The sequence below is a fragment of the Sinohyriopsis cumingii genome, chromosome 14, assembly GCF_028554795.1.
Source record: "Sinohyriopsis cumingii isolate HCF-2022 chromosome 14, ASM2855479v2, whole genome shotgun sequence".
NCBI classification, from domain to species: Eukaryota; Metazoa; Mollusca; class Bivalvia; order Unionida; family Unionidae; genus Sinohyriopsis; species Sinohyriopsis cumingii.
Window position 1 is genome coordinate 110,486,028 of NC_142974.1, and position 26,238 is coordinate 110,512,265.

The window sequence follows — 26,238 nt, forward strand, 5'->3', positions numbered from 1 at the left end:
AGTTGTATTATAAGCGTCTTCGTCATTATATCATTGCTATTAAAAGCGTCATTATTATTATTATTATTATAAAAGAATTAAAAATACCCGTTTCATACATTTGCTATTTATGTATCACGGTTCATCCTCTCTAAATTGCTTAATACCTACATGAGCCTGTATCCCTATCAGTGGCCGCCCTGACCGAATTTTACAATAGCACTAACGAAATAGAGATGAGATAACAAAATGTGAACAAGTCGTGCTTCTAACATATGGTCCCTTTAAAGAAAGCTTCCACGTAGCATATAAAGATTGTGTCGCAAAATGGGAGCTGTGGCTGGTAAGTACCCATTTTGTAACACAAAGACATTTGTAGTGATGTTTTAAACAATGTAATGAAAGATCTTTTTGTACAATGAGAGCTTTCTGAACAGTCTTGTATCAGTGAAACAAATGCAATCGCTATCCAGATTCAAAGTCATGCAAGACAGTTAACAGGTACATGTCTCTTGCCTTATAATTAGACGAGTTTTACACGAGAGACAATACTTTTTCCGATTATGTCGCAGACTTGACCACATCTCTGTAACTGTGATTTTAAAAAGGAAGCGATTGTCATGAAAACTCGGTGGATTCAAAATAGATCCTCGTCAGCCGTTTCAAAATAACAATACAAAGTCACTTACGAGGTGAGGCATTACATCGTAACATTTTATTTTTCCTTTTCATGTAATAATTGATATTAATTGTATGGCCTTAAATCCTTCAAATAGTTATGCATAGTGAATTTACTGCAAATAAATTTAACTTTGAAATGACTGTGAACAATTTCACATGAAACATTTAAGTCCATACATCAAGCTAACATAAATGACTTTTTACATGTTCGCTTTTATATAAGAGTATGTGTTATATTCATCAGTTGGGGATAATGAGCGCATCTCATGTATTTTTACTGTAGATGAATTCACCGTAAGACAGTGACACACGTCTGCAACTTTCATATTTTCCCTCCATTGTGAACTGAACATTATCCGATTTCTGTATGTTTCAATTTGTTATGGCTACATGATAGTGTGCTTCATCATCAAAATACAATTTTAGATTGTCTATTAACTAAAACATGCACTTTACATTCATATGAATTTGAATTGTACAGTCTAACAATGCATATAATGGAATCAAATTCAAACCATTTTTCTCAAGGTAATACTATAGTATAAATAAGTGAATCACTCCGGAATGAAGAGTATTATATTATTCGTATTTCAATCCTTACGAATTACGAAAACAAATCCTCATCAGAATGATGCCTTTGTAAAATCAAATTTAAAATCCGAATTGAGGCATTACATATTAGAACATATGTTAAATCCCAATAATTTCAAATGAAATATTAGAGACACAAGTCCTTAAACAGAGTAAAATATCAACAAGGGCATGAATATATTAACACAAATTACCATTTATTTTCATTCCATCCATTTGCATTTGTGTGATATTATTTCGTCATTTTACCCGTTCTGGTTCGTGCTATACCACGTTTATTTGTACTGTTGTTGATGCTAGCCCTAGTATGCGACACACGACTGAAATCTTTTCTCGTGAGGCCATAAATGGGGACCTACTGCAAGCAAGTTTATGAGGCAATCATACTATTAAAAGATTGGCAGGAACATTGGATTGTAAATATCATTGCATAATGGAAATGTACTGTGAATGCCTAGTGCCTCGAAATATTTGTTGTCATTTTATCTTGTTTAAACAATATAATAGTTTGTTTTAACCAGATAATATTTCATCTAGAGAAGATAGTACTTTCTTTAAGCTAGATATTATCTTGTTAACCGTAAAAATATCTTGTTTAAGCACGATAATATCACAACTACATGTTCTAGTAAAGCTTCAAACCGTGTTGCGAACGGTTGTCATGCACATCAAAAGTGTTACGTACAATGGTGTATACGTGAACTAAATTATATCACTATTGCGACGCAAAAGTTACTCAAACCAATTGCTTGTAAAAGTATATTGACTAAAACTGATGTGGGTGCATTCTTGAACGGTTGATTACATTAAAAGGATTCATGACGGTTATTTAAAAAGGATGTTGCACTGTTTGGTCATGTATTAATAGATATATTGATAAGTTTTAGAGACAAATTATTTGGACACAAATCTTTGGTGTTGAGAGACAAATTATTTGGACACAAATCTTTGGTGTTGATGGCTTTTAAAGACAAGTCGTTTGGAACCAAATTTTTGGTGTTGATGGCTTTTAAAGACAAAATATTGCGAAACAAATCTTTGGTGTTGATAGTTTTTAAAGACAAATTATTTAGGCACAACTCTATGGTGTTGATGACTTTTAAAGAAAAAATATTTCGACATAAATCTTTGGTGTTGATGGCTTTTAATGAAATTATTTGGACACACATCTTTCGTGACATTCTATTCTAGATATGGTTGAACTATATTGATATTGGGTCACATATGCATAAGATATATGCTAGAAACATGTACCGTTACTATCTTCCTATAATAGCGTCTTACCACCTACCTACGTACCAACGTACGTACGTACCTACCTACACACTTACTAGCGTCTTACCACCTACATACCTACCTACCTTCCTACCTAACTACCTTCCTACCTACCTACCTACCTACCTACATACATACATACATACATACATACATACATACATAATGCGTACTTACGTACATATATACGTACAGTATAAAATACCTTTTTGTCTGAATGATACTGAGCAAGGAGATTCTATAACCGCTTGTCATTGGGTAAAGTGAAATGTAATGTCCATGCCTCCGTCAGTGCATATGTACATCCGTCTGTCACTGTTCCTTGAAATCTGAACTCCATCCGCATCAACTGAGTGAGAGTGAACATATTTGGTATAATGTTGAATGTATTAATCGTGCCTTTCATGTAAATTGCGTTTAGAGTACAACAGTTTTATTACGAATTTATTCTGAACTCACATTCCTAAACCAAAATATTACATGAATACATATCAAATAGCTATGATGTTTTCAGTTTTACTGAGTTTAACTGGGCATATTGCAAATTTGCTATTTGGGCACTACGTAAATATATTCAGAACGATTAACACTGAAGATTAGTTTAGATCTGCCTCGTTAACCACGTAGGCTATTTCTGAAACTGGAGTGAATATTGGATTGAGCAGAGAAAAAGAATTAAAAAAACTCATCATTCGCAAATTTTCAGTCAATCCTTGTTTCAGAATTATCCGAATCGATACATGATATATTAATCTGAGGTATACTCCCTTACTTCGAAGGTGCGAATATGTCATATTTGTGTTAAATAGTTTAGCATAAATACAGTGTTATATTCTGGAGATAGAAAATACATGTACATATATACAAATATATATATATATATAGCTGCAGGACCATAACAAGATTTAAACAAGCTTTCAAATATTAAAGGACCCGAATGTGACTGTCAGAGCTTGGCTCTCCTCTAGACCCTATTAGCATCATTTGTAAGTTCGTTCCTTTGATAGTTGATGTGCCCCTCGGAACGCATTGACGGTCATATGAATTTCGTCCTCATATCATTTGTTTAGCTGATAGTGGGATGATTTAGGCCCGCATGGAGTTTGATACTCGTCTAAATATCTGAAGAACGTAATCAGTCGTATCCTAACACCGTATCTTTTCATCAATCAGTTGCATCAAATAAATTTTCTTAGACCGACATTGGCAACTAGCAGACACCTTTAAGACTATAACCTTCATTGAAACAACTGTAGTTCAGCTTTGTATTTTAAACATATATAAAATCCATTTATTTTAAAAACACACTCATACTTGGAAGATAAATGTTACTCGTATGGACTGAAAAGGACGCCATAATGCCTTTGATTTAAAACCAACGCGACGAACATATTACCAGAATCAGCTTTCATGCATTTATTGATGTTTATGTCAATGTTTTAGTGAAGGGACACAAACAAAATACGCATGTATAGTACGCGAATAATACTGGGTTACCCAACCCAAACACAACAGGTAATGCAAAACACAACAACCGTGTGATTTTCCCATCAAGACTGCATTTGAAGTTAGGTTCTCGCGCCTATGAACAGATGACACAAGCCATATCAATGTTACGTCCCTCACTCACAACACGCTTGCTGCAATCGCTATCACTAACAGTCATTGCTGCTTTCGGTATCCGAGACAGTTTATATCGTCCACTGATCTTCGTTAAACCTTATTCGGGCGGCCTTTAATATGTCAACAGCCATTAAAAATAATACACCAAACTGTTGTTAATGTTGACCATATATGTAAAAGTCAATGTAAGATTAATCTAGTTTACAAATGTCAAAGTCAAAACAATCCTAATAGATGTACCATTGTTGATAGTAATTGTAACTACTTCATATCTGGTTATTTAATCACGTCCATCAGTCCAGATATATGTATGTATGTATGTATGTATGTATGTACACCAGTAGCGCAACAACCATACTAGATAAATGTTTATATATACATTAACTGTTTCCAAACATTCGTATATTTATGTTTGTATTAACGCCAACTATATAACACCCTCACTATGTTCACGTTCGCATATACGCAAACTTCCATACGAACTTGGTATATGCATGAAAATATGGCAGTTTATATTTCCCTCCCCTTCACAGTCATAGTTATTGCGTCAAGCTTTCAAAAATAATTGTAAGTAAAATTTATTGCCTATTATCGTCTCTATTTACATAAACGGAAACGAAATTACAGTAAATCAGACCAATGAAACTTTATAAAATAAAAAACGAACAATTTCTATTTCAGAACTCTTACTCCTACTTAGTTTGACTCTGGTTACTTACGTGTCAAGTAAGTATTCATAAGTTACCAAGTTAATGTCTAACACTGAGTCAAAGATGATAACACACAAGCATATACATTCGTTTTTGTATGTTGCATGCACTGATTGAACAATTAATTAGGTTCCTCTTTGAATTTGGTGATGTTGTGCTCATTGATAATAACCTTCATTTTTGCTATGCATCTTATACTGTTTAGTACTCAACGAAGGGGTGTCTGTGGATGAAAATGATAACACATGAGGAAACATAGGATGGGTCTATTGAATTCTTATGCAAGAGAACATTGGTTTAACAGCTGAATGAATAACAAGGTTAAATCCGATTATAAATATTGATTATACTTGTGTTAGCTGCACAAGTTCAACATAGAATATCTATCACAGTCGATAAATTACTTCATTTTAGTAGAAACAAAATTGATTAGAATGAGTTCAATTGTAGTTATTTCAAAAAGTGTAGTAGGTCTAACACAGGGAATAGCGTCTTTAATATGTGAGATTACCATATGCGGGTAAGTGGGTAGTTGGGTGGTGAGGAGTTTAAAGACAACGCAAGTCAAACACAATTTAACCTACAAGATAAGTATGTGACATCTATATGACAAACATTCTCCATACACATTCAGAAAATTTGTTGTAGATGCTGCCAAAATATAATATATCAGAGGCTGATATTATTTAGAATACATATCAAGGAAACTACAACAAGACCACAACGTCGGCATTTGTTGGCATGTTGTTGTTTAAATTCCATCCATTACGTGCAAGGCTTCTAATGATCACGGTATTTGACACTGCATTCCTTAACTTCCGTTTTGCATAGTTGTCAATGTTTGTAGATTTAAAATGTTGATTTTTAGTCACTTATTCTCCTTTTGAAAAATATCTTGTTAGTGTCTACATAATATTAATCATGCAACGTTTCCAAGAACGTATGAAACGTTCGAACACAGACTGTACCTCAGCAAACTATAGGTTTATAATCCGTGTGTGCTGCCGTATTATGGATGCTCTATCCTCAAAGAAAATTATCCACAAAATCCTCACGAGACGAAACATATTGTTCATCATTATATTTTGTATCATTATCAGGTAGTGATCCAAATTTTCTTTCACTTAAATCTTGATTATCGGATGAGATATTAGCGTGTTAATTTTTAGACAAATATTATTATGCATTCTGGATGTCTAATTCATAATCATTCCATGCTTGACCGCAGTATTTACTGATAATTAGTATCTTTTATTTTCCTATTGAAAACGGTAACTTCATCATTAACATTGCCGGTCGTTTTCGTTTATTGCTTTTTCCTTCAAATCATAGGCTATGATTGTTGAATTGAAATGCGTATTATCTGTGTGGTGAACATAATTTTTAAAGTGTCTTTGGCTTAAACACCTTTGTATACTATTTTGTCGTTTCTTGTAAATGCCACTGAATATTTTATGCATTATACTGCTATGTATGCACAATCTTGATGTCTTACATTTTATTGTCCACCAATGTTCCACTCTCTTTTATCAGTTCATATCGGTAACATGTAACTCTTAAAATCCCAATATAGAATATACGGGACATTGACGGTTGTTTCGAATTTAACAACATATGCCATCTCAGGGCTATACATATTGTCATATCCACGTTTGTTGTTTGCATCTATAAGACAACATCATTATTTTATCTTTTATTATTATTTAGCAATTATATTTATGCGTGTCTGTGTCTGTGTGTGTGTGTGTGATTTATCATATTCAGGCTGATGTTTCAGCTTGAGTCGTTAGATTAAAACAACTTTAATCTTTCCTCATTTTCAGTAAACATTTTGTAGGTATAATTCAAACATCCTGTATATCATTCACTCAGTGTCATGTCTACTAGCATTTGTTCTGTGGTGCCCTATCTGGTTAAATACTACACCATCAATATTGATTCTGAATGTAATATCTAAATCAAGTTAGGCTCTTACGGAACGAAATTGCCTTAAATTTGTACATCTTAGTTTTCTTAGGTATGTTTTGGTATTCTCAAAAAGCAGTAGAAAAGTACAAAAACCTTTATGTAATAATGTTCTTTCTTTTTGTTTGAATATTCTGTTTTTCTCTTTCTTCTAGCATGTAAGTGAAATAAAGGTGATGTGCGATTTGTTTTACCCTGATGGGTAATTGTTTAAATAATATATATATGCAATATATAAATAATATATATATATATATATATATATATATATATATATATATATATATATATATATATATATATATATATAGTTTGAGACCGCCTATGCGGAACTTATTTCCAAGAATGATCATGTAGGATGATGTTGCATCTGGTTAAGACGCAAATGTTCATAAAATCACGGCAGTTTATACCATGTATTGATGTTATGTTCAGTGATAAAAATAGTTCACCGAATGTGTATCACGTGACACGTATTGTTAGTAGCATTCCTGTTTGCGAAATATAACTAAAAATAAACATGTATACAATGCAAATATAGTCTTTATGCTGTTTCGCAGCCGAAACTCTATTGATAACAAGAAAAGGATACATTATATGGTGTCAAATCAATTCAGTCAGTATAAGCTTTATTTCAGTATCTCTGTAATAATACCTTACGCTTCAGAATTAGACATTTGATTCTCCCTATGAACTGAATATATGGATCTTACATGGGCAATTACCAATAGGTTGATTATATAGATTTTTAATTATCATTTCGCAAAACGTTCAAACACTGGAAATATTTCTTTTTAACACCAGGCAAAACACACTTGAACTTTAGTGACTTAATAATTAAAACTTTCAAACTGTGCTGGAAGTCTTGATCAAATTTTGCAAGACAATTTTACGATATATTACTAGCTTCAAATAATATGAACTCCAGATGGAACGAGCTGTTATAGACAGCGTTTACTGCATATGTATTGATAAGAAGAAATGAAAGAACTTGCTAAGTCTCTCAATTGCGTATCCTTTTGACTATGACCTCATAACTACTTAAGTACAATCCGATGGGCCAATAACCAAAGATCTCTACACCCATTACGCAGACATTATCTAAAATGACCCCAGAGCAATGATACATTCTCGTTATACCAGACGGAAGGAAGGAAACTACCAGACCTAATGCTTAAAATCTTATGTGACGATTACTAGTCGATATCCCATAATTACCTCCTAATATGTACATGTGTTCATCTCGTTCTTGAAGTACATATTTAGTATTCTACACGCAATCATTTCAAATTCGTGACTTGTTGGTATGGCAACTAAAATCTAATAATACGCTAAGGGAAATAGTCGACCAAACTTTCAACTAAGACTGCAAAGTACACACACACACATATACGCAAACGCGCACCCCGCCCACCACATCCACAGATCTATCTATCTTATAATAATAATTATAGGTTACTGCATTTGTATGGGAAAATAGGAACGAGTTTTCGGAATGAATACTGCACGAACTTGTGAGTGCAGTATATCCTTCCGACAAAACGAGTTCCTATTTTCCCATACAAATGCAGTAACCTTTTAATTATATGCTCATTCTTTTATTCAACCTAAGGTTAAATTATATAAACAAAATACACTACAAGAAAGAACATAAATGAATGAATACCGTATTCCAAATTAAATACACAAGCGCAGATCTGACATTACAAAATGACATCATTATTAATGTGCACATAGCTCCGCCCAGATAAATTTGAACTTAGTCGCGCGGTCGACATAACTTTCGAAAGAAAATGGCGTGTCTAGTTAAAATTGAAATTTGCAGTCATATTGTGAATGAATGCGCATTGCAACGACTTTTCCATTTGATCTGGAGTGAATGTATTTATGGTATTTTGTTTCGATTCGATGAAAGTTTGTGATTTTGGACTGGATTCATCAATACATGAAATTCATCGGATTGAGGTGGCGCGGGAGAAGCGTGTTTACGTCTGCAAATGTGTTTCTGTTTCTGTCATTGAATGTTTGAAATCATAACGTGGGAAAATATGAAGTCTTTCAATTGCAATTTTCAAAAGAACGCTATGGAATTTAATGTGTATTTCATTTTGAGTGCAGTAAGGCGATGCAATTGCACTTATAGAAATTACAGCACACTTTTGAAATGTGTAATCCAGATTGAAAACCTATGACGTGGCTCATGTAATTCCGATTTGCAGAATTAAAAAAAAAACATTTTGAGGGAAGTCAGGATGTAAAACTGTAAGTATATTTTATTTTGCCATTCTTATCACCAGATAAAGAATACAGTATATTCCTTGTCAGTTGTATGTTATTTGTAAGGACATGATCGTCCGTCTTTTATATAATGTAGCTAACCTGAATCGTAACATTGTATCAACCCGGAATGTGCCAAAACAGCTGGGTTTTTTGTGTGTGTACAGTCTACGAAACATGTTTTAGTTCATTCAGAAACAAATTTAAATAACCACAACGCGATTGTATATGATTTGTTTACAAATCAAAAGTGCTGGTGTCTGCGTCTTTGCTTGCTTACAATAGAAAGTAGTTCCTTTATTCACGTGAATGCTATATGTGTATTGTTGCGCGCATTCAGTATCGGGGAATACTGAACGATTCCGACAATGCAAAGTTAACGGGGGAAAAATGAGCATATAATAATGCCTATTATCAGAGGGCATACTGGTTGGATCGTACACGCATCACTAAGTATCCATGCGAGATTATCTGCTAAGTATCATTGCTTATACTCACGATACAGCAATATAGTTTTTTGGAATGAAAGGTTTGTAAAGATGTTAGTAGGTACAGACGTGTGATGGATGCCGTACTCAAGAGTTCGATTCATCAGAAATATAGCGCACTAACTTGCCTGATAATATACCATGTATATATGTATGTATTGAATGCTGTCTCGCCCCTCCATCTATTCACTTTTTCTGTAAATATATATATATATATATATATATATATATATATATATATATATATATATATATATATATATATATATCTATATATATGTGTGTGTGTGTGTGTGTGTGTGTGTGTGTGTGTGTGTGTGTGTGTGTTTGTCTGTGTGTGCGTGTGTGAGCAAAGTATAGTGCCTTGTTATCTATGTCTATGAAATAAACTGTTTGAAACTTATTACTGGCGATTAAAGGGAGATCCCGTCCCACTCTTCCCATTCTAATAGGTTGTAATGCTAAACCCATCACATGATTTCAGTATAAACCTTCTGAAATCTAATTAATGTCATGTTATTCGTAATATAGATCTGGCTGGGTGTATTTACAGGTATAGGAAACCATTCGATTGCATGCTTTGCTGGTCACAGTTTGGAGAGATTGGAAGAATTAAGGAATATCATCATTTGTCCTGTTGATCAAGTACGTACAATATATTTGATTTTTCTGTTTTAGAATTGTTTATATCAGGAGTAAAATCTTTGCTCAGACTTCACACATTCTACAGGTTACGAAACCGGCGAATCCAAACTTAAATTGCTTTTAAGTCGTTACTTTGTTTTGGAGTTACCAAGTTCATTGCAGTTATACTGATCTTCAGGCAACTTGTTAATACATATAATGTGAAAATAATCATTTCTCAGGACTAGTGAGGTGTACGTTTATATATACCCCTCCCTCCCGTTTTTCTCCGCAATTATTCAAGAGTTAAAAATTTGGATATCGTTATATTTATTTTTTATAGATGTGAGCAGCTTATATCAAATCATCAAATCGTACTATTTTATTCACGCACCAGTATGTTCATTCAAGTGCAAGTATCACATGAGTATATATATATATATATATATATATATATATATATATATATATATATATATATATATATATATATATATATATAAAGACATTATGGCCTTAAAAAGAGTGATAGAAAATAATGAGAAACAACACGCTCGTGAAATTAAAAAAATAACTTATTTCTCTAGAATACAGAGTGAAAATGAAAAAGGAATAGACGGTATTGAGTGTGAAGCGAGTCCAAAAGAATCCTAGAATTACATACGCAAATGATAATGATTAATGTTCTGATTAAACGTTAGTGTAAATCGGAACAATTTCTAACACTGCAAGTGTTGATGTGTCCATTCTGGCCCATGTCGTGGTTTTTTCCAACAATCTTTTCTTGGATCACAACAACACAATCCAGGTCTTATATCTTTATTTGAAATTTCACTAAACATTCTAGTCTCAAATTAAAAGAATGTTGTTTTTCATGAGCACTCGGCATGTAGACATAATAAATACAACAGTAATACAACTGATTTTGCCATTTAGTTACATCTGATTTTGACATATTCACAGTGACATGTAGTTTGATATGTTAGGATGTTCAGTTGGCTAGTCCGTGATATATTTATCACTACCCTTTAAACAAATAGTATATAATCCATCCGTGGTGGATACAGGATTGTACATATTCCCTGACCTACCTCTCAATCTACCACGTTTAGAAACGCATGAACATGAACAAAGAAATCGTGAAATGCACGTTTCAAAATTATTTATGAAGCTTGTAAATACAAAAATATTTGCAGTATTGATGTGGTATATACGTCAATTCTTTAAACATAAAACCGCTATTTATTCAAATGACGATCCAATACGCAAAGATTCTCATTAGAAATATATCAGTCATGTAAAGCACAAAAGCAGACAAATTCACAGTCTTGTTTGTGTACATTCCTTGTCCCATCATATGTATTTCTCAACACCCTGTTTGGATGATGGCCTGTGATTCTTATCATGTTCGGTCATACCTTGCATTTCATGTTGGTCTCTTCAAATGTTGGCATAGGCCTTAGTAGTATAGCGGGATACCCCGAGGGACTATGGGACTTTAATGTTAAACTAGGGGTTTGTACCCTGGGGACAATGGGAGTTTAACATGGGAAATTTTAACATGCGTGGGACTATAGAGGGACAATGCATTGGGACTGTCTTGGGACAATGGGAATTGAACATAGGAAATTTAATATGGGTGGAACTATGGAGGGACAAAAGTATTGGGAATGTACCATTGGAGACTGACATAAAACAAACAATATACAACAGACAAACCATTATACAATATGCTAAAATAAAATGAAGCAAGAAAGCAATTCTTTTCGAGGCATATGAGTGGTCCTGAGAAGAGACTTTGGGATTAGGTTAATATTATTCTGTTAACATATAGGGTATTTCATAGGTCTCCTTCTTTTATCAAACGTTGTCTGACTTCTGATCCGTAAATTAGGACCCTCTTCAAACACCCTTGTCTCTCCACATGAATTATTCTCTTCCAAACGCTTGTATTCGTGATCCTGACAAGTGTCCATGATGATCTGACATACATGAGTAAGGCCGTACGGAACAGCAATAAAGAAACAAGGGTAGATTATTCTACATTTGTCCACATGTTGCGACGAGAACAGGTGAAGATAATGCAGTGAATTGTGGTTATTTATAGCGGAAGGGAGGATATAAACGGATTGAGTTTATTCACCAATCCAAACACGCGTTACAAAATTCAGTCACAACACGGAGTCAGCCTTCCAATACGAAGAGAGCAGTCTGTTACGTCACATTTCCTATATGTATGTGCTAGCGTCTGTGTGCAGTCAATCCATGCTACAGAGTTGTCAGTAATGACGGGACCTAAGAAGACTATGAATTGGGGTTAAGCAGCCGTACAGACGAGAAGTTTCTCCTTCAACAGCAACAGCGAGAAGCAGAAGAGACAAGAATGAAACAACAGGAAGAAGAAGAAGCGGCGACGCAACCAGGTCTAATAGATAACAGTGAAGGTCAAACGGTCACTGTACTTTTAGGTATTTTAGACGTGTTAAGAAGTCTGAAACAAATGTATCAACCCAACCCTTTTTCTACGCTTAAGATATCACCCCTAGTGATTTCTACTAAAACATCATCGACAGAAGGCAGTCCAGAAGTAGTCCTTGGCCGTGGCAACAGATAAAGGCAGTTAAAGATGATTACGAGCCGCTCCTGAGTTTGTTTCGTAAACAAACATAAACCCAAAGGTCCTTTTCAGGGCCACTCACGTCTCTCGAAAAGAGATAGCATTTCAATTGCTAAGATAAATTATAACGCACAAAAAACCGTTTTACATATATTGTACGTGTGTGAGTGTGTAAGTGTAGGTTCTTATTCTAAACATCAAAGCCAGGAGACACTTATGTTTTATGCCTGGTCTATTCTGGTACAAATTGTACAATCCATTTCACAGCACAACATAACACTTGAAAAAGTTCATAGGTTTCTTCTGCGTCTGTGTTCACTCTCAGATATTTAAATTTCTTCACTTTCACATGTTTTTCCTCCACTTCTTTCTCACTTCCTCCTCGTCTTATTTTCTTCTCATGTTTCTCTTTCTGAACGTGTCTGGATTCTTCCTTTGGGGTGGGTACCTCTTCTTTCTGTTCTGAACCCCTCTCTTCTACTTGCTTCTATTGTTTCTTAGGGCAATCTGAAGACCAATGTCTTTCTTCTTGACAACGATAACAGGTATCTTGACTTTTTGTCTCTTCTAGCACGTGATTTGCTTTTTGACGATCTGGACACTCTGAAGACCAATGCTCATTCTTCTTACAGATATAGCAGGTATCTTAAATTTTATCTCGAAAGAGGGCGAGTTGTCCGTTGGCTTGTCTAAGAATGTTGTTACGACATCTCAGAAAGCTCTGATCAAAAGTTCGATCTGTGTAGGCTCTTCCATCGTTCTGCACGGTGTGAGAGTGAAATGAATAGAAGGCAAAACACACACCCTTTATAAATGCTGGTCTGTCATGGATATTAAGTGACCCATGACGTTTAAATTATAGTAATTTGACTTTTCGCAGTCAAGATGAAACGATCGCATCAATTCGTGAAGCAAGAAGCAGAAAGTAAGAGGCAGAAACGTGATTTATCGCCTCGTACAGTAGCTGAAGTCTTGGCACAAATTCATGCCAGTGATTTTGAAAATGACATGAGTGAGCCAGAATCCAGACCCAGAGAGTCTACACTCAGTCAAAGTTCACCACTAAAGTAAACCCTGAAAATTACTACCACATTCGAGAAAATTTAGAATGATGGCTTACACATACTCGGTGCAGTTTAAAGATTTCATGTTTAAAGTATCACTATAGAAAGCAGAGGGCTTCAGAGGGATTCTTTGTTAACCACTCTGAAACGTCAGTGTCAAGCCACAGAAGATGATCGCTTGAGACTTTCCATTCATCGCGACAGTTTCAAGTCTCCCGTTTGAATCGAGTTGGGTAGCCCAGCAGATTTGACACCTTCTAAAGTCATCGACAAGATTCAGCATATACAACAATCCAAATACCAAGTTCACATCATCGATGGAAAAGCGACACTGTTTATGACCCACATGTCTCTTCCTCAAGGGACAGGACGCAAAAAGGTGTTATTGGTGGAAGAACTTCACAGCACCAAAGCAAGCCTCGTCCGAATTAATAACCCTAAAAAAACCCAGATGTGTTTAGCCCGTGCCATCGTGGTAGGACGAAAATATGCCAACAAGAACGACACAATAAAATGGAAACGAGCCTAGGAGAACATTCGAAAATTGATCCGGGCTAAACAACGAAGTGAAGCAGAACTCATGTTACAACAAGCTGACCGTCCAAAGACACGCCATGGGGCATTCCTGAAATGCAAAAATTGCAAGATGTCCTAGCTCCACGCTACACCTTGAAAGAGCACCCTCAAGATGTAAGCGGACCTTTGTTGTTTCAAGGAAAATACTTCAAGGATGGAAAATACATTCACGCCAATTATCACGATGAGCATTTCGATGCCATTACCAGTATCACTGCATTCTTGGGATACGGCTATTACTGTGCGAAATGTGACTATGGCTATAACAATCAAGAGCAACATGTGGAAAAGGCATATGTACCAATAATGCCAAGTCACACGTATGTTCAGGACAGAAACGATGTCACAGTTGTCACCAAATCGTGGACTTGGAACATATATGCTACATTTAAACATACCAACCCCAACAGGAAGATGACGACCATAAAAAGAAAGGCAATTTCATATTTTTGATTTCGAATGCAAGCAAGAGACTGACGTTCGCATTCCTTATTTCTGTTTGGCTCACAGATCGGACGAGGAGTTCACCCAAAAGCCTATCTTTAGTCATTGCGCTCACTGCAGCAAGAATCCTGGAGGACGAGAAAAAGTCTTTCGAGGACCGAACACGCTAGCCGAATTCGCCCAACGGATCTTAGACTCCATCGACGAGACGTGGAGCCAAGAGGACATCGGACGTTAGGAAGATTGTCATCGCTATGCCATAGTTAATGGCTCACAATTTCTCCGGATACGATGTACAGTTTCTTCTCAGATACTGTCAGGAACAAGGCATCTCACGTCTTAAAGTGACTCTGAACGGAGCCAAAATCATTTCCATGCAAGTGGGACGAGCACAGTTTAACAATTCGATGATTTACTTGGCCATCCCGTTCAGCTGAATGCGTAACACGTTCGGAATGACCCAAATGGCCAATGGCTATTTTCCTCACTTTTTCAATACCCAATCCAATCAAAAATTCGTTCTACTCCATTTGCCTGAGGCTCACGATTACGATCCCAACAACATGCGTACCGAACACCGAAAAGCTTTCTACGCTTCCTATCAGGCTCACGCCTCGGACCCCTTCGACTTTCAGGAAGATATGATAAAGTATTTTCGTTTCGACGTGGACTTTTTACGGCGTTGCTGTGGAAAATTTCGAGAACTGTTCATGGGACACAGAGTGGTCTATCCTTTGAAAGAAGATTGTACCATTGCCAAAGCATGTTTCTTAGTGTACCGTGCCCGAAAACAGCCTGGCTGTCAGCAGTCCTCAAACGACCATCTCTGTCAAATGTCAGTACTCAGTCAAAGCCGTAAGCTGGCTACAGTGCTTGTGCGACAAGGAAGACAAATGGAATGAGGAGGCGAAAAGACCATAGGAACGTATTTGGTGGATGGCTGAGACTTAGAAAACCCCAAGATCGTGTACGAGTTTAACGGTTGCTTATGTCATCAATGTCCCTTCTGCCACCCTGAACATGACACTAAAAATCAGTCTTTACAACGGACCATGGAAGACTTGTACAAGGCCAATTGTCAGCGGCGCTTGAAATTAGAACAGCAGAAATACTGAGTATTGGAAATGTGGGAACACGAGTACGGTAACCGTTTGAAAACCGATCCCGAATTTAAACTTAGAAAGTTACAAGTTAATGGACCCACAGAACCCTTGAGACAGTTTATACGGAGGACGGACGAATGCCACCTGTTTTCTATATCAAGCCAACGAGGAGAAAGGATAATAAATCAAATACTTGGATGTGTGTTCACTGTATCCTTACGTGTGCAAATAATGTCGCTCTTCTGCAGGGCATCCGCAATTGCTGCGGAACACATCGACTTGGTTCAGCATTCGACAATACGAAGGACTGATCAAGTGCAAAGTCTTGCCTCCCGCCGACTTGTACCATCCCGTGCTTCCTCATCATTGCCAAGGAAAAAATGATGTTTCCCTTGTGCCGTACTTGTGCCGAAACGTGCAACCAATACCAACCTTGTCCGCATACCCAGGAAAAACGCTCCTTGACGGGAACATGGGTCAGCGTGGAATTGTTCAAAGCGCTGGACGTGGGATACCAACTGTTATAAGTGTACGAAATTTACCACTTTCCCAAGACACAAAAATACCACAATGGAGATGAGACTCAGAAATGCATTTTCGCAGACTAAGTAGATGCCTCTCTGAAACTGGAACAAGAAGCTAGCGGCTATCCTTCCTGGTGCCATGCTCCCGAATACCACATGCAATTCAAAGATAAGTACTGGGAGCAGGAAGGCATCTCTTTAGACCACATCGAGAAAAACGAAGAAAGGCGATCGATTGCGAAAGTGGTGTTAAATTGCTTGTTTGGCAAAATGGTCAAACGACCGTGTTTCTCCAAGGTGGAGTTTTTGACAAACCCTTCCCGGTACTTCCAGATGATTCACGACAAAATCAAATATATGAAACACGTGGAAGTCGTTCGTGAGGATTCGATCTTAGTCAATTACGAAGAAGAAGTGGACTTTGTATAAGCCGACGAATTTGGAAATGTCATCATTGCAGCCTACGTGACAGCCCATACTCGCTTAAATTTGTACGTAGCTTTAGATATGTTAAGTGATCACGTCCTGTACTTTGACACGGACACTTGCATCTACATATCAATCACCTGGGTTAACCTTACCCTAACATCGAAGGAGACCGTTTAGGAGCCTGGACGGACGAACACCCCGACGAAAAGAATTTAAGTTTTGCTTGTGATGGTCCTAAATATTACGGCTACGAATACCGGGACAAAGAAGGAGAAGTGCACACTGAGTGTGAAGTGAAAGAATTGACTTTCATTTATTGCACCAGTCGATTGGTAAACTTTGGGGTATTACAAGTCTGGAAAGGATGGAAATTTTGAGGTGACAACCTGTGAACCGCACAAGATTGTACGCTTACCCTCTCACCAAATCGCCAGTCGACCCTTGGAGAAACTGTATCAGATCGTGTACTAGAAACGAGTGCGTCTTCCCAATCACTTTACTTTAACATATGGTTACGTTAATATTGGTCAGTATATAAAAAGGACAATATACAAGATCGATAGCTCATTGTCACCACCAAGACCAAGCGAACAAGACGAATCCTTTAAAACAGTCATCCTCCATGTTCGAGGATTGTAATTTCTTTTTTACCTCCACTTAGTGTGACTTGTAGTGGATGGATAAGACCCATGCATTGCGACGGAAATTGTCCGGATGAAAATTGTAAGTGTGAATGAGGTTACCATTGTAGGGGATACAGTCAAGTGCTTCAGTTGCAGTGTGTCACTACACCAGTGGGATCAAGAAGATTTAGTATACCTGGAGCATGTTTGATGGTCTCCGAATTGTCGCTACCTGCCTTTAATGGGTCCGAGTCATTGAAGTGACCTTCCATGTCGTTTGAAAAGCCAGAGTGGCTAGGAGTCAAACGTCGGAAAACATCGAGACCAGTATTTACACCCCATTTAAAAAATGATGTACAAACATAACCAAAGGAACTGCAAGATAAGATCTACAAGGAAGTTTGGCAGAGACTAGCCAAAGCAAAATCTCAATGGGTGACTGTAGAACATTTGTGTCGAGAAATTCACAAGTGGAAAATGAAAGAAGTCAACAACGGATTAGATTTTTCCGGATCAAGTGTGCGTTCACTCTTTTATTCTGCTTTAGTATAATATGACTGATTATGAGTGTAGACTACCTCAGTCACAAAGGTAAACGAGGCTATTGGCCACGACTCAGTGATTCCAAAGGAGTATATAATTATGGATACTTTATCGCATCCGTTATGTCACCGATGTTTAAACCACTGGTACCTAAATGCTATAAAAGGACTGATTCAGATAAAAGTGTTCCAGTAGTCGGACATTGTTAAACTGGACGTGGGCGAGAAGGATTGCTTTGTTATTCCTGATTGTATGTCCTGCAAGGTACATTTACCGCAACAAGTTCCAGAGGAAGAGTTAGAGAGTTACCAAAATCTGTTACACTACGTAAACTTAGTGGAAGAGGAAACTTTTGAACGGTGTCTTATGATGTGCAAGTTAGTGTCTTAACTATTTAGATCCGCCACTGGAGTAAAGCAATCTCTATGCCGAGAGTACACTTATTGTCTTTGACAAAAATAGGCTAAAAAACAGGCAACCATACTAAACAGTTGAAGATTACCAACACTTATTACGAAAACTGTATCCATTCAATTGGGGTCGACGTGTGGTGTGTGTCTAATTGACTTGTTTTCTGGGATTTCGTTTACCATCCGATCCCTTGTGGACTCATTACGATCCGTACTTGTCACCCAATAAAACATGAAAGTGATTCCTTTAAATGTCCACGAGAGATTAATTCTGGTCAAAGCCTTACGTTTTCATCTGGATACTTCTCGACCTCTACGGGAAATAAAAGATTCGTCAATTTTTAGGTACTGAATATGTGTATGACGATGTGTGCGTAACGTGTGACTTAAAACCTCATTGGACAGATGTACGTGCCTGAACAAAATAGGTTTTGAGGCTTGGACACAAGAAGTGACCTATTATGCTCGAGAGTTGTGATCCTCCATTCCAACGTCCAAGGAAAAAAAGTCATTTATCAACTGTGTTAATGACAGTGTCAGAAGCACTCGTCACCGAGGTCGATCACTTCCTTCAGGACAGGACTCTAGGACATTCTCGAAAGACCATTTCGGAAGGACACTTGTGTGACATTACCCAATGTAGAGTCTGCAAGAACATTACACGTTATCCCTAGGATTTCTTGTTTACCCTAAACATGTTATACAGAAACTTGTTTCTATTCCACTGTCATCGTTTGATGTGTATTGGATCATTGTACTTAACCCTTTGGCTTTTATCATCCATTTTTGTCTTTAAAAAATCAATAAACGTATCATGAAAAAGTATAAAAACTCTTGTCTTGTCTGTCTTTTTGTGAAAAGTGACATTCCTTGCACTATGGCTACATCTACTGTATCTTCTCCCTCTTTCTCCACTTTTAAAGTCATCGACGAACACTTAGATCGTACCAGTTGGGACGCTTTCTATCTTTGCCATCTCTTTAACATGTTAATTGATGGACCTAGTGGTTCACGCAAAATTGAATGTGCTAAACATTTGATTGAACATAAACGTTTGATCGATCATAAACATTATTTGATCGATCGTCCACCTCAACGAATCGTATGGTGCTACAAAGAGTGGCAATCGGCTTTCAGTCTCTTGAGAGAAAGTCAAGGCGATTGGAATCATGTCTGACCCCAGTCAAACCCATCTGGTCATTTTCGACGACATGCTAGGAGAAGACGAAGAAGAAATTAGACTAGTTTACGCGCAAAGGACATCATCGTAATGTCAGCGTCATTTAGATTACTCAAACAAAATTTCAACAAAGTAAAGCCCATCGCACCATCAATCTGAATCCTCATTACGTGGTCTTGTTTAAAAACCCTAGAGAGTCTTAGCCAAACAGTTATTAACGCCTTGGCTAAATTATGCGAACGACGATGCCACTGAAACACCAAACGCCTATCGATACGTCGATTTGAAACCCACCATTCCCGATTATTTGCGATTTCGTTACAGTTTGTTTCGACACTGGTGTCAAGACGGAAGGCCTGTCAATTACATGTCTCCTTCGTCGACGTAACCAAAACAAAAATCTATCAAAACCTCGGCCACTTTTCGTCCGTGTCACAAATTGTCAAATTACGTCCCTTCAGTCGCACCGTCTTGCCTTTTATGGCAGCAGTCGCGAAATAAAATTCACAAATACGTGCTCGTATCTTAGAAGCCAGTCTCAAATACATCTTACGATGGTTTACGGTGATAGCATGTCAATTACTTCAGGGCATCATTCAGATTCCTCATCAAGCCAAACGTGTTTTTGACAGAATCAAAGTAGCCTTGACTGAACTGGTTGATCCCCGCATCGACACTCAAACCAAAAATCAAATCATTTTAGATCCTGAACGGAGCGGTACTCTATGAGGTGTCAACATTCGCTACCCTTAAAATCGGATCCTAATGATCCAAAAGTTATCGGCAAGAAAAAAAGAAAAAAAAAAAAAACACTCCTAAAACGCCAAACGACGCCCAAAGAAGAAAAAGAGCTACTGTGTTAGACCAGTTCGCAACCGCAGACAAAAAAGCCCCAAAAAAGAAAAGAAAATTCCTCAGAAAAGAAAAGCCTTCAGAAAACAGCTTCTACCCGCAAGAGAGGCAATTAGCCATCGTTACATTCGCAAACTACGACCTACAACGACAGTGACCGAGTCTCCGGTAACCCCAGATTCTTCCACTTCTCCGTTGCTGGTGATGCCAACCCAACTACATTTGACACCCGTTCGTCCTCATTTGATGACACCATGTAAGCCCGTGTCTCCTAGAACTTTTCATCCAGTGGTGACACCCTCCCTGTTGTTAGCTGCAGCGGTAGCTGCTCACAAAGTACCTGCTGCCAACATCAAAGTCCAAGAGAGATCGGGAATGTCACAGAGTTTACTTGATTTGTCCAAGCTAGAACTGCCTCGATTTAGACCGTTGCGACCGCCTCCAATATGCGTGATGCCTGTCAACAAGTGGATACGACGTAAAGACAATCAGTGGCGACGCGTTCCAATATAAAAAAGACCTGATACAAAGCATGGGTATTAGTGTTTTTTTGTGCTCCTGAATGCCTAAAGAGGTTAGCTCAAAGAAGTGCACACCATCACTATTGTCATTCTCCTGTCCAGAGAGACAAGGACAGTCTTATCATCCGAAACATCGCTTAGCCAAGCATTGACGTTACCGTAAGAAAAGACACTGTCGTCCAAACGAAAAAACGAATAACCAAAGGGGATGATTCTTTGGTGATTTTGGAAAACACATTGCTACCTTTCTGAAGAAGTGATAGTCCAAACAAAACGATAAAAAAAGGTTGTGCTAAGTCATTGACTTCAGTGTATTTTTGTGTGTGTCCATGAACCAACAAGCAAAGATGTCACCCTCCAGAAAACATCCCTCTTCTCAACCCAAAGGAAAGAAAGGGAAGGTCTGCCTCCCCGTTCAGTCAAACATAGGGACATGTTGTCCGTTATGTCCTAAGCTTCTCCACCCATGCAAAAAAACTCATTCAAACCGCCTCCAAAGATGTCATCGATAGCGTGTGCGAATGTTGTTTGAACGTCTTGAAAGGCTCAATACCTTTGTCAAAATACCAGACACAATGCTTAGGCAAACTTAGTCACGTTCTTCGACAAATGGTTCAGAAGAAAATCGCCATTCGTTAAAAAAAGGATATTGGTCCAACGCGGAGGAAGTTTGCCTCCATTGTTAGGACCCTTGCTGAAAGGAGTATTGGGAACCATGTTGGGAGGACTCGTGGGAGCAAGATAAAAGGGACCTCTGAAGTCCAATCATCTCAGACGTGACCCTTGACATCCAATGGAAGGAGGAAAATTTGGTTTAGTACCTTACAAGAACAAAGGAACCTGCATTTACCTCCTTATCCAAATTTGAAAGATATGTCTCAGTTACAACAGGAATTGCAGTCATTGATGGATCGCCATGATTTGTCCGATACAGAAAAAATCGCAAAAGTACGGTCAATTCTTGCAACGAGGAAGCTTTGGACGAAACAGTTCTACCCACTCTGAAATATTTCAAATCCTTGATGAAAAGTACATCAGCCACACCAACACCACCACCTCCACCACCACGACCACCAGCAGTCATGAGAGACGCCAGCCCACGAAGGCCTGAGGAAGTACAGGTACCAGAAGTTTTTCAAACACCGTCAGCAGCTCCCATTCCTAGCAAGATTGCAGCGTCCTTGTTGACCCCTTCCACGACACCCTAACGAGAATAAATGAAAGCTTGGGTTAAAAGATGATGTCCACTTCTCCTTCGAGAGAAGTGAAAAAGAAAGAAGTGAAAGCAGACGTGAAAATAAAAGAAGACCAAAGCCATTCAACCTTCACCACTAGCTTCGACCTCTACTCCAGTGGCCCATCGGACACGTAAATAACTTTCCAAACCACAGTTTCCAGAGTAGCATCAGCGAGGAGTGGGTGACTTATTAACAAAAATGGAGAAGGTGTTAGCGAATATTTACTACGACCCTTCACATCCTGCAGGTTACGGAGGAGTACGGAAATACATTGCATCTTTCTGCTAAAACTCGACTGAAAAATCTGTGTTTACCTCATGTGCAACGATGGTTACATGAACAAGCTTCTTACACTTTACTCAAGCCCATCTGATGATAATTTTCCAGAAATCACACTGGAGTGGAAGGTATCGATCATCAATGGTAAGCTGATCTAGCCGATGTTTCTCATTCGGCCACCTACAACCGTGGTTACAAATATTTGTTTTGTGTCAATGATGTCTTTTCTAAATTAGTCTGGGTCGTGCCACTGACTTCCAAATTGAGCAGTGAGTTAGTGCGAGCCCTGCAACGGGCGTTGAAACAAAGCAGTCGTCACCCTTTCGATGGCGAACTGACAAAGGCACCGAATTTCTGAACCAAGCTTTCCAACAACAATTAAAGAAACGTGACTTTCATTTGTTTTACCACCGAGAATCCCGAAACCAAAGACACCATCCTGGAACGTTTCCCACGTATGTGGAAATGATTTACATATAACCACACTCTCAAGCACATCGACATTTTAACTCACGCGGTTCAAGCGTACAACCAATCTTACCATCGAAGCATTGAACGACACCCCAAGAAGTATTTCCCGACAACGAATTGCTCGTTTATGATCGACTGTTGTGTACATCCCCGACGGTGGCTGTCTCTTAGAAAAGTGGAGTGTTGGCCGTAGGAGATTCGGTGCGCATTGGCAAAACCAAACGCACTTTCGACAAAGGCTACTTAGCCAACTGGACCACCGAATCGTTTCGTGCCACTTGACAAGTGCATGGTCGTCATCCTGCCGTCTATAAATTAGAGGACATAAACGGGGAAGAGTTTAAAGGAACGTTTTACAATGTGTGACCAAAAAAGAAGACGTCGTGTAAGACATCGAAAGCATTCTCGCACGAAGAACCTGTAAAGTGGGAAAGAGACGTGTTAAAGAAGTCAAAGTGCGTTGGAAAGGATATCCTCCCAGTTTTGATTCTTGGATCAACGCTTTGGAAGTAATCGACTATAAAAAGTGACAATCATGCCCAACCACACAGACTCAGCTACTGCTACCACTGCACCGAATATTCTTTTACCTAGTTCTTAACTGCAAGATCTACAAAAACAACCCTTGAGGGTGTGGTTTGGAGAACGTGTGCCTAAAAGGCAAATGGTCTTTTTCTGCCAAATTTTTTGTGTTGCATTGTGTCATCGGTGCAGCATTAGCCAATTTGAGTTTGCAAACAATTGTGGACTATTGTATTGAGCAGTTGCAACGGTCACCTTCTTCCCAATCCGTCCCTGAACTTCTCCTATAACGGCAACAACATGAATATTGCGTCCAGTGTCAGTCACCACTCGTACAACAACAACAACCCGATTTTGGGCGGAGACACGCTTTTCACTTCCAGTAACTCATCGGACAGCCACATAACTCTGGAATTATGAACAGCAGTAACGAACTTTACTTAACCTTACCCAGTGACAGTTCGATGGAGGTGTTTTCCAATAACACTTTGTGTTGTTACACGGCCATATTACATCAGGCCATCCAATTAGATCATGAAACCCATTGGGAAGTGGCTTTGATGGAAATCATTTACCCGACACAAATTAAAATCCTCACTGAAAAGAAAAACACTTTCCAGTTGGAAATCTTGAATGCACAATTGCAAGAAGAAATAAATAACCACGGGTTTTCAGGGGACACAAGACCAGCAAGCAATCTATCCTTTAGTACCTACACGACGAAACTTTCGTCAGATTATTATTTTAGTGGTGAACATTTGGTGGACACTATTGCTGACAGGCTCAACTAAGCCTTTGGCAAAGCCCTGAACAGAGCCGAAATGAGTGTTAAGATTGAGTATAATAAAGTGGCTCCTCTACTTATAATCAAATTTCAGAATACGGACACATTGTCCATCAGTTTTAATAGTAGCTTGTTTGAAATTGTGGGTGGACAAGATAAACAGTAATATGGATTTGTACAGGGCTTTTGGACACCCGATAGAACTGAACGAAGGACTCAATTTTATCTGTGTGTACTCCGATGTGGTGGAGTAAAACGTGGATTGGTACACCACCGTGCCGTTGCTGCGTGTCATTCCTTTCAAAGTGGATAGTACAGCGACCAATGACCAGGAAGGTGCAAACACTTATCACGTACACCATTAATTTGTGCATCCACACTATTTACCCGTCAGTAAGTCGAATTTCGACACTGTCAATATTACCAAAGAAGGAGATCTGGGACCAAATATTCCATTCTCCAACGGTAAAGACACGGTAAAACTTCATTTTCGAAAACGATTCTCTAACGAATTGTTAGACATGTTTCCTGTGTACCGAGGCATAGCTCGACAGCGAGGACACGGTTTAGGAGATATGTTCAAGTCAGCCTTTCGTTCGGTGGCCCTGGTGTTGAAACTGATGGTGACACGATGATTGCACGTCTTGAAAGATGCCGCATTGACACACGGTAAAGAATTTCTCCAAAATGTCATCATTGACAAACAAGACTCAAAAGTAACCTTCTTGACAGAAGGAAAATGTTTTGCTGCAAACGTGCAAAGACATTTTCGGCCAAAGAGAAACACCTATAAATGCCCTTAATGTTACCGAGCCAGGCATTCCAGCTTCTCTGAAGCCACAGAAAGGACAAGGGAGAAAAAAGCGACGAGCAAGAACACTCAGTGGATTCTCGGGCGGTATGGAAACCTGACACAGCAGGTGAGAACACGTCTAACGACACAGCCCTAACAGCAGATGACGATCCTGACAATGTAGGCTTTAACTACCATGTAAAAAAAACATTCAAGGACGAAGTTAAAAATGATGGATCGTTTGCATTTGGACGTGTGGCTGCAAGCTAAATATTTGCTGAATGGTGTAGATATCCGCCGGAGATTGAATCGTAGCAGTACCGCATTCCATTTGTTGGCCCATCCTGATGAAGACAAAACCATCATCCAAGAAGCCAAGCTCTACGTAGAAGTATCACCCAAAGCGGAAAACGACTTCAGTAACAGTTTGAGCAGAACGACCGCCAAGTATCAGACACGAAGCGTGGAAGTGAACATTTTCTCCATTGCTCCCGGACTCCAATCCAAGATCGAAGATCGTCTTTTCCAGGGACAGTTACCCAAACGTTTAATCGTTGTCATCGTGAGCAGTGTAGCACTCACCGGAGACCACTTTCAATATCCATTCCAGTTTAAGCACTAGAACGTGTCCTAAATCGAAGTTAGTCGCGATGGCAAGGCCTTGTGTACCAGACCTTTCGAACCTAACTTTTCCCAGAAGAATTACTTGAGGTGGTACTTGGTAGGGACCAACATCAGTCACGGCATTTCGTACGATGATTATACAGTAGCTCACTCTTTATGGGGTTTGGTTTTCACTCTAGACCAAGGCAGTGACGAGGGACATTTCCACCCTATAAAATCTGGTCAACTGCGTGTGGAACTTAAGTTTGCAGAAGCTCTATCCCCGACGTTAAACATCATCCTGTATGCAGAATTCGATAATACCAATGAAATCAACAGTTTGAGATATGTCATTCTAGACTATTAGAAGCCATGGAAGAAGTTTATTCCTCTTTACATAATGAAGAATCTTTGGGCATGGAATGTGAAGAGACCATGGTCGTATAACC

At 38.4% G+C, this 26,238-nt stretch overlaps 1 protein-coding gene across 1 annotated transcript in view; it reads left to right on the plus strand.

Moving 5' to 3' along the window:
- Positions 1–232: 232 nt before the first annotated feature.
- The window catches only part of LOC149784597 (uncharacterized), a 128,244-nt gene continuing 102,238 nt past the window's right edge, over positions 233–26,238 (plus strand). Inside the window, exons 1-3 of the mRNA XM_089933297.1 lie at positions 233–322; positions 4,831–4,875; positions 10,143–10,234. Coding sequence (XP_089789423.1) covers positions 307–322; positions 4,831–4,875; positions 10,143–10,234 — 153 coding nt within the window. The 5' untranslated portion in view covers positions 233–306. The remainder of the gene's footprint in view (positions 323–4,830; positions 4,876–10,142; positions 10,235–26,238) is intronic.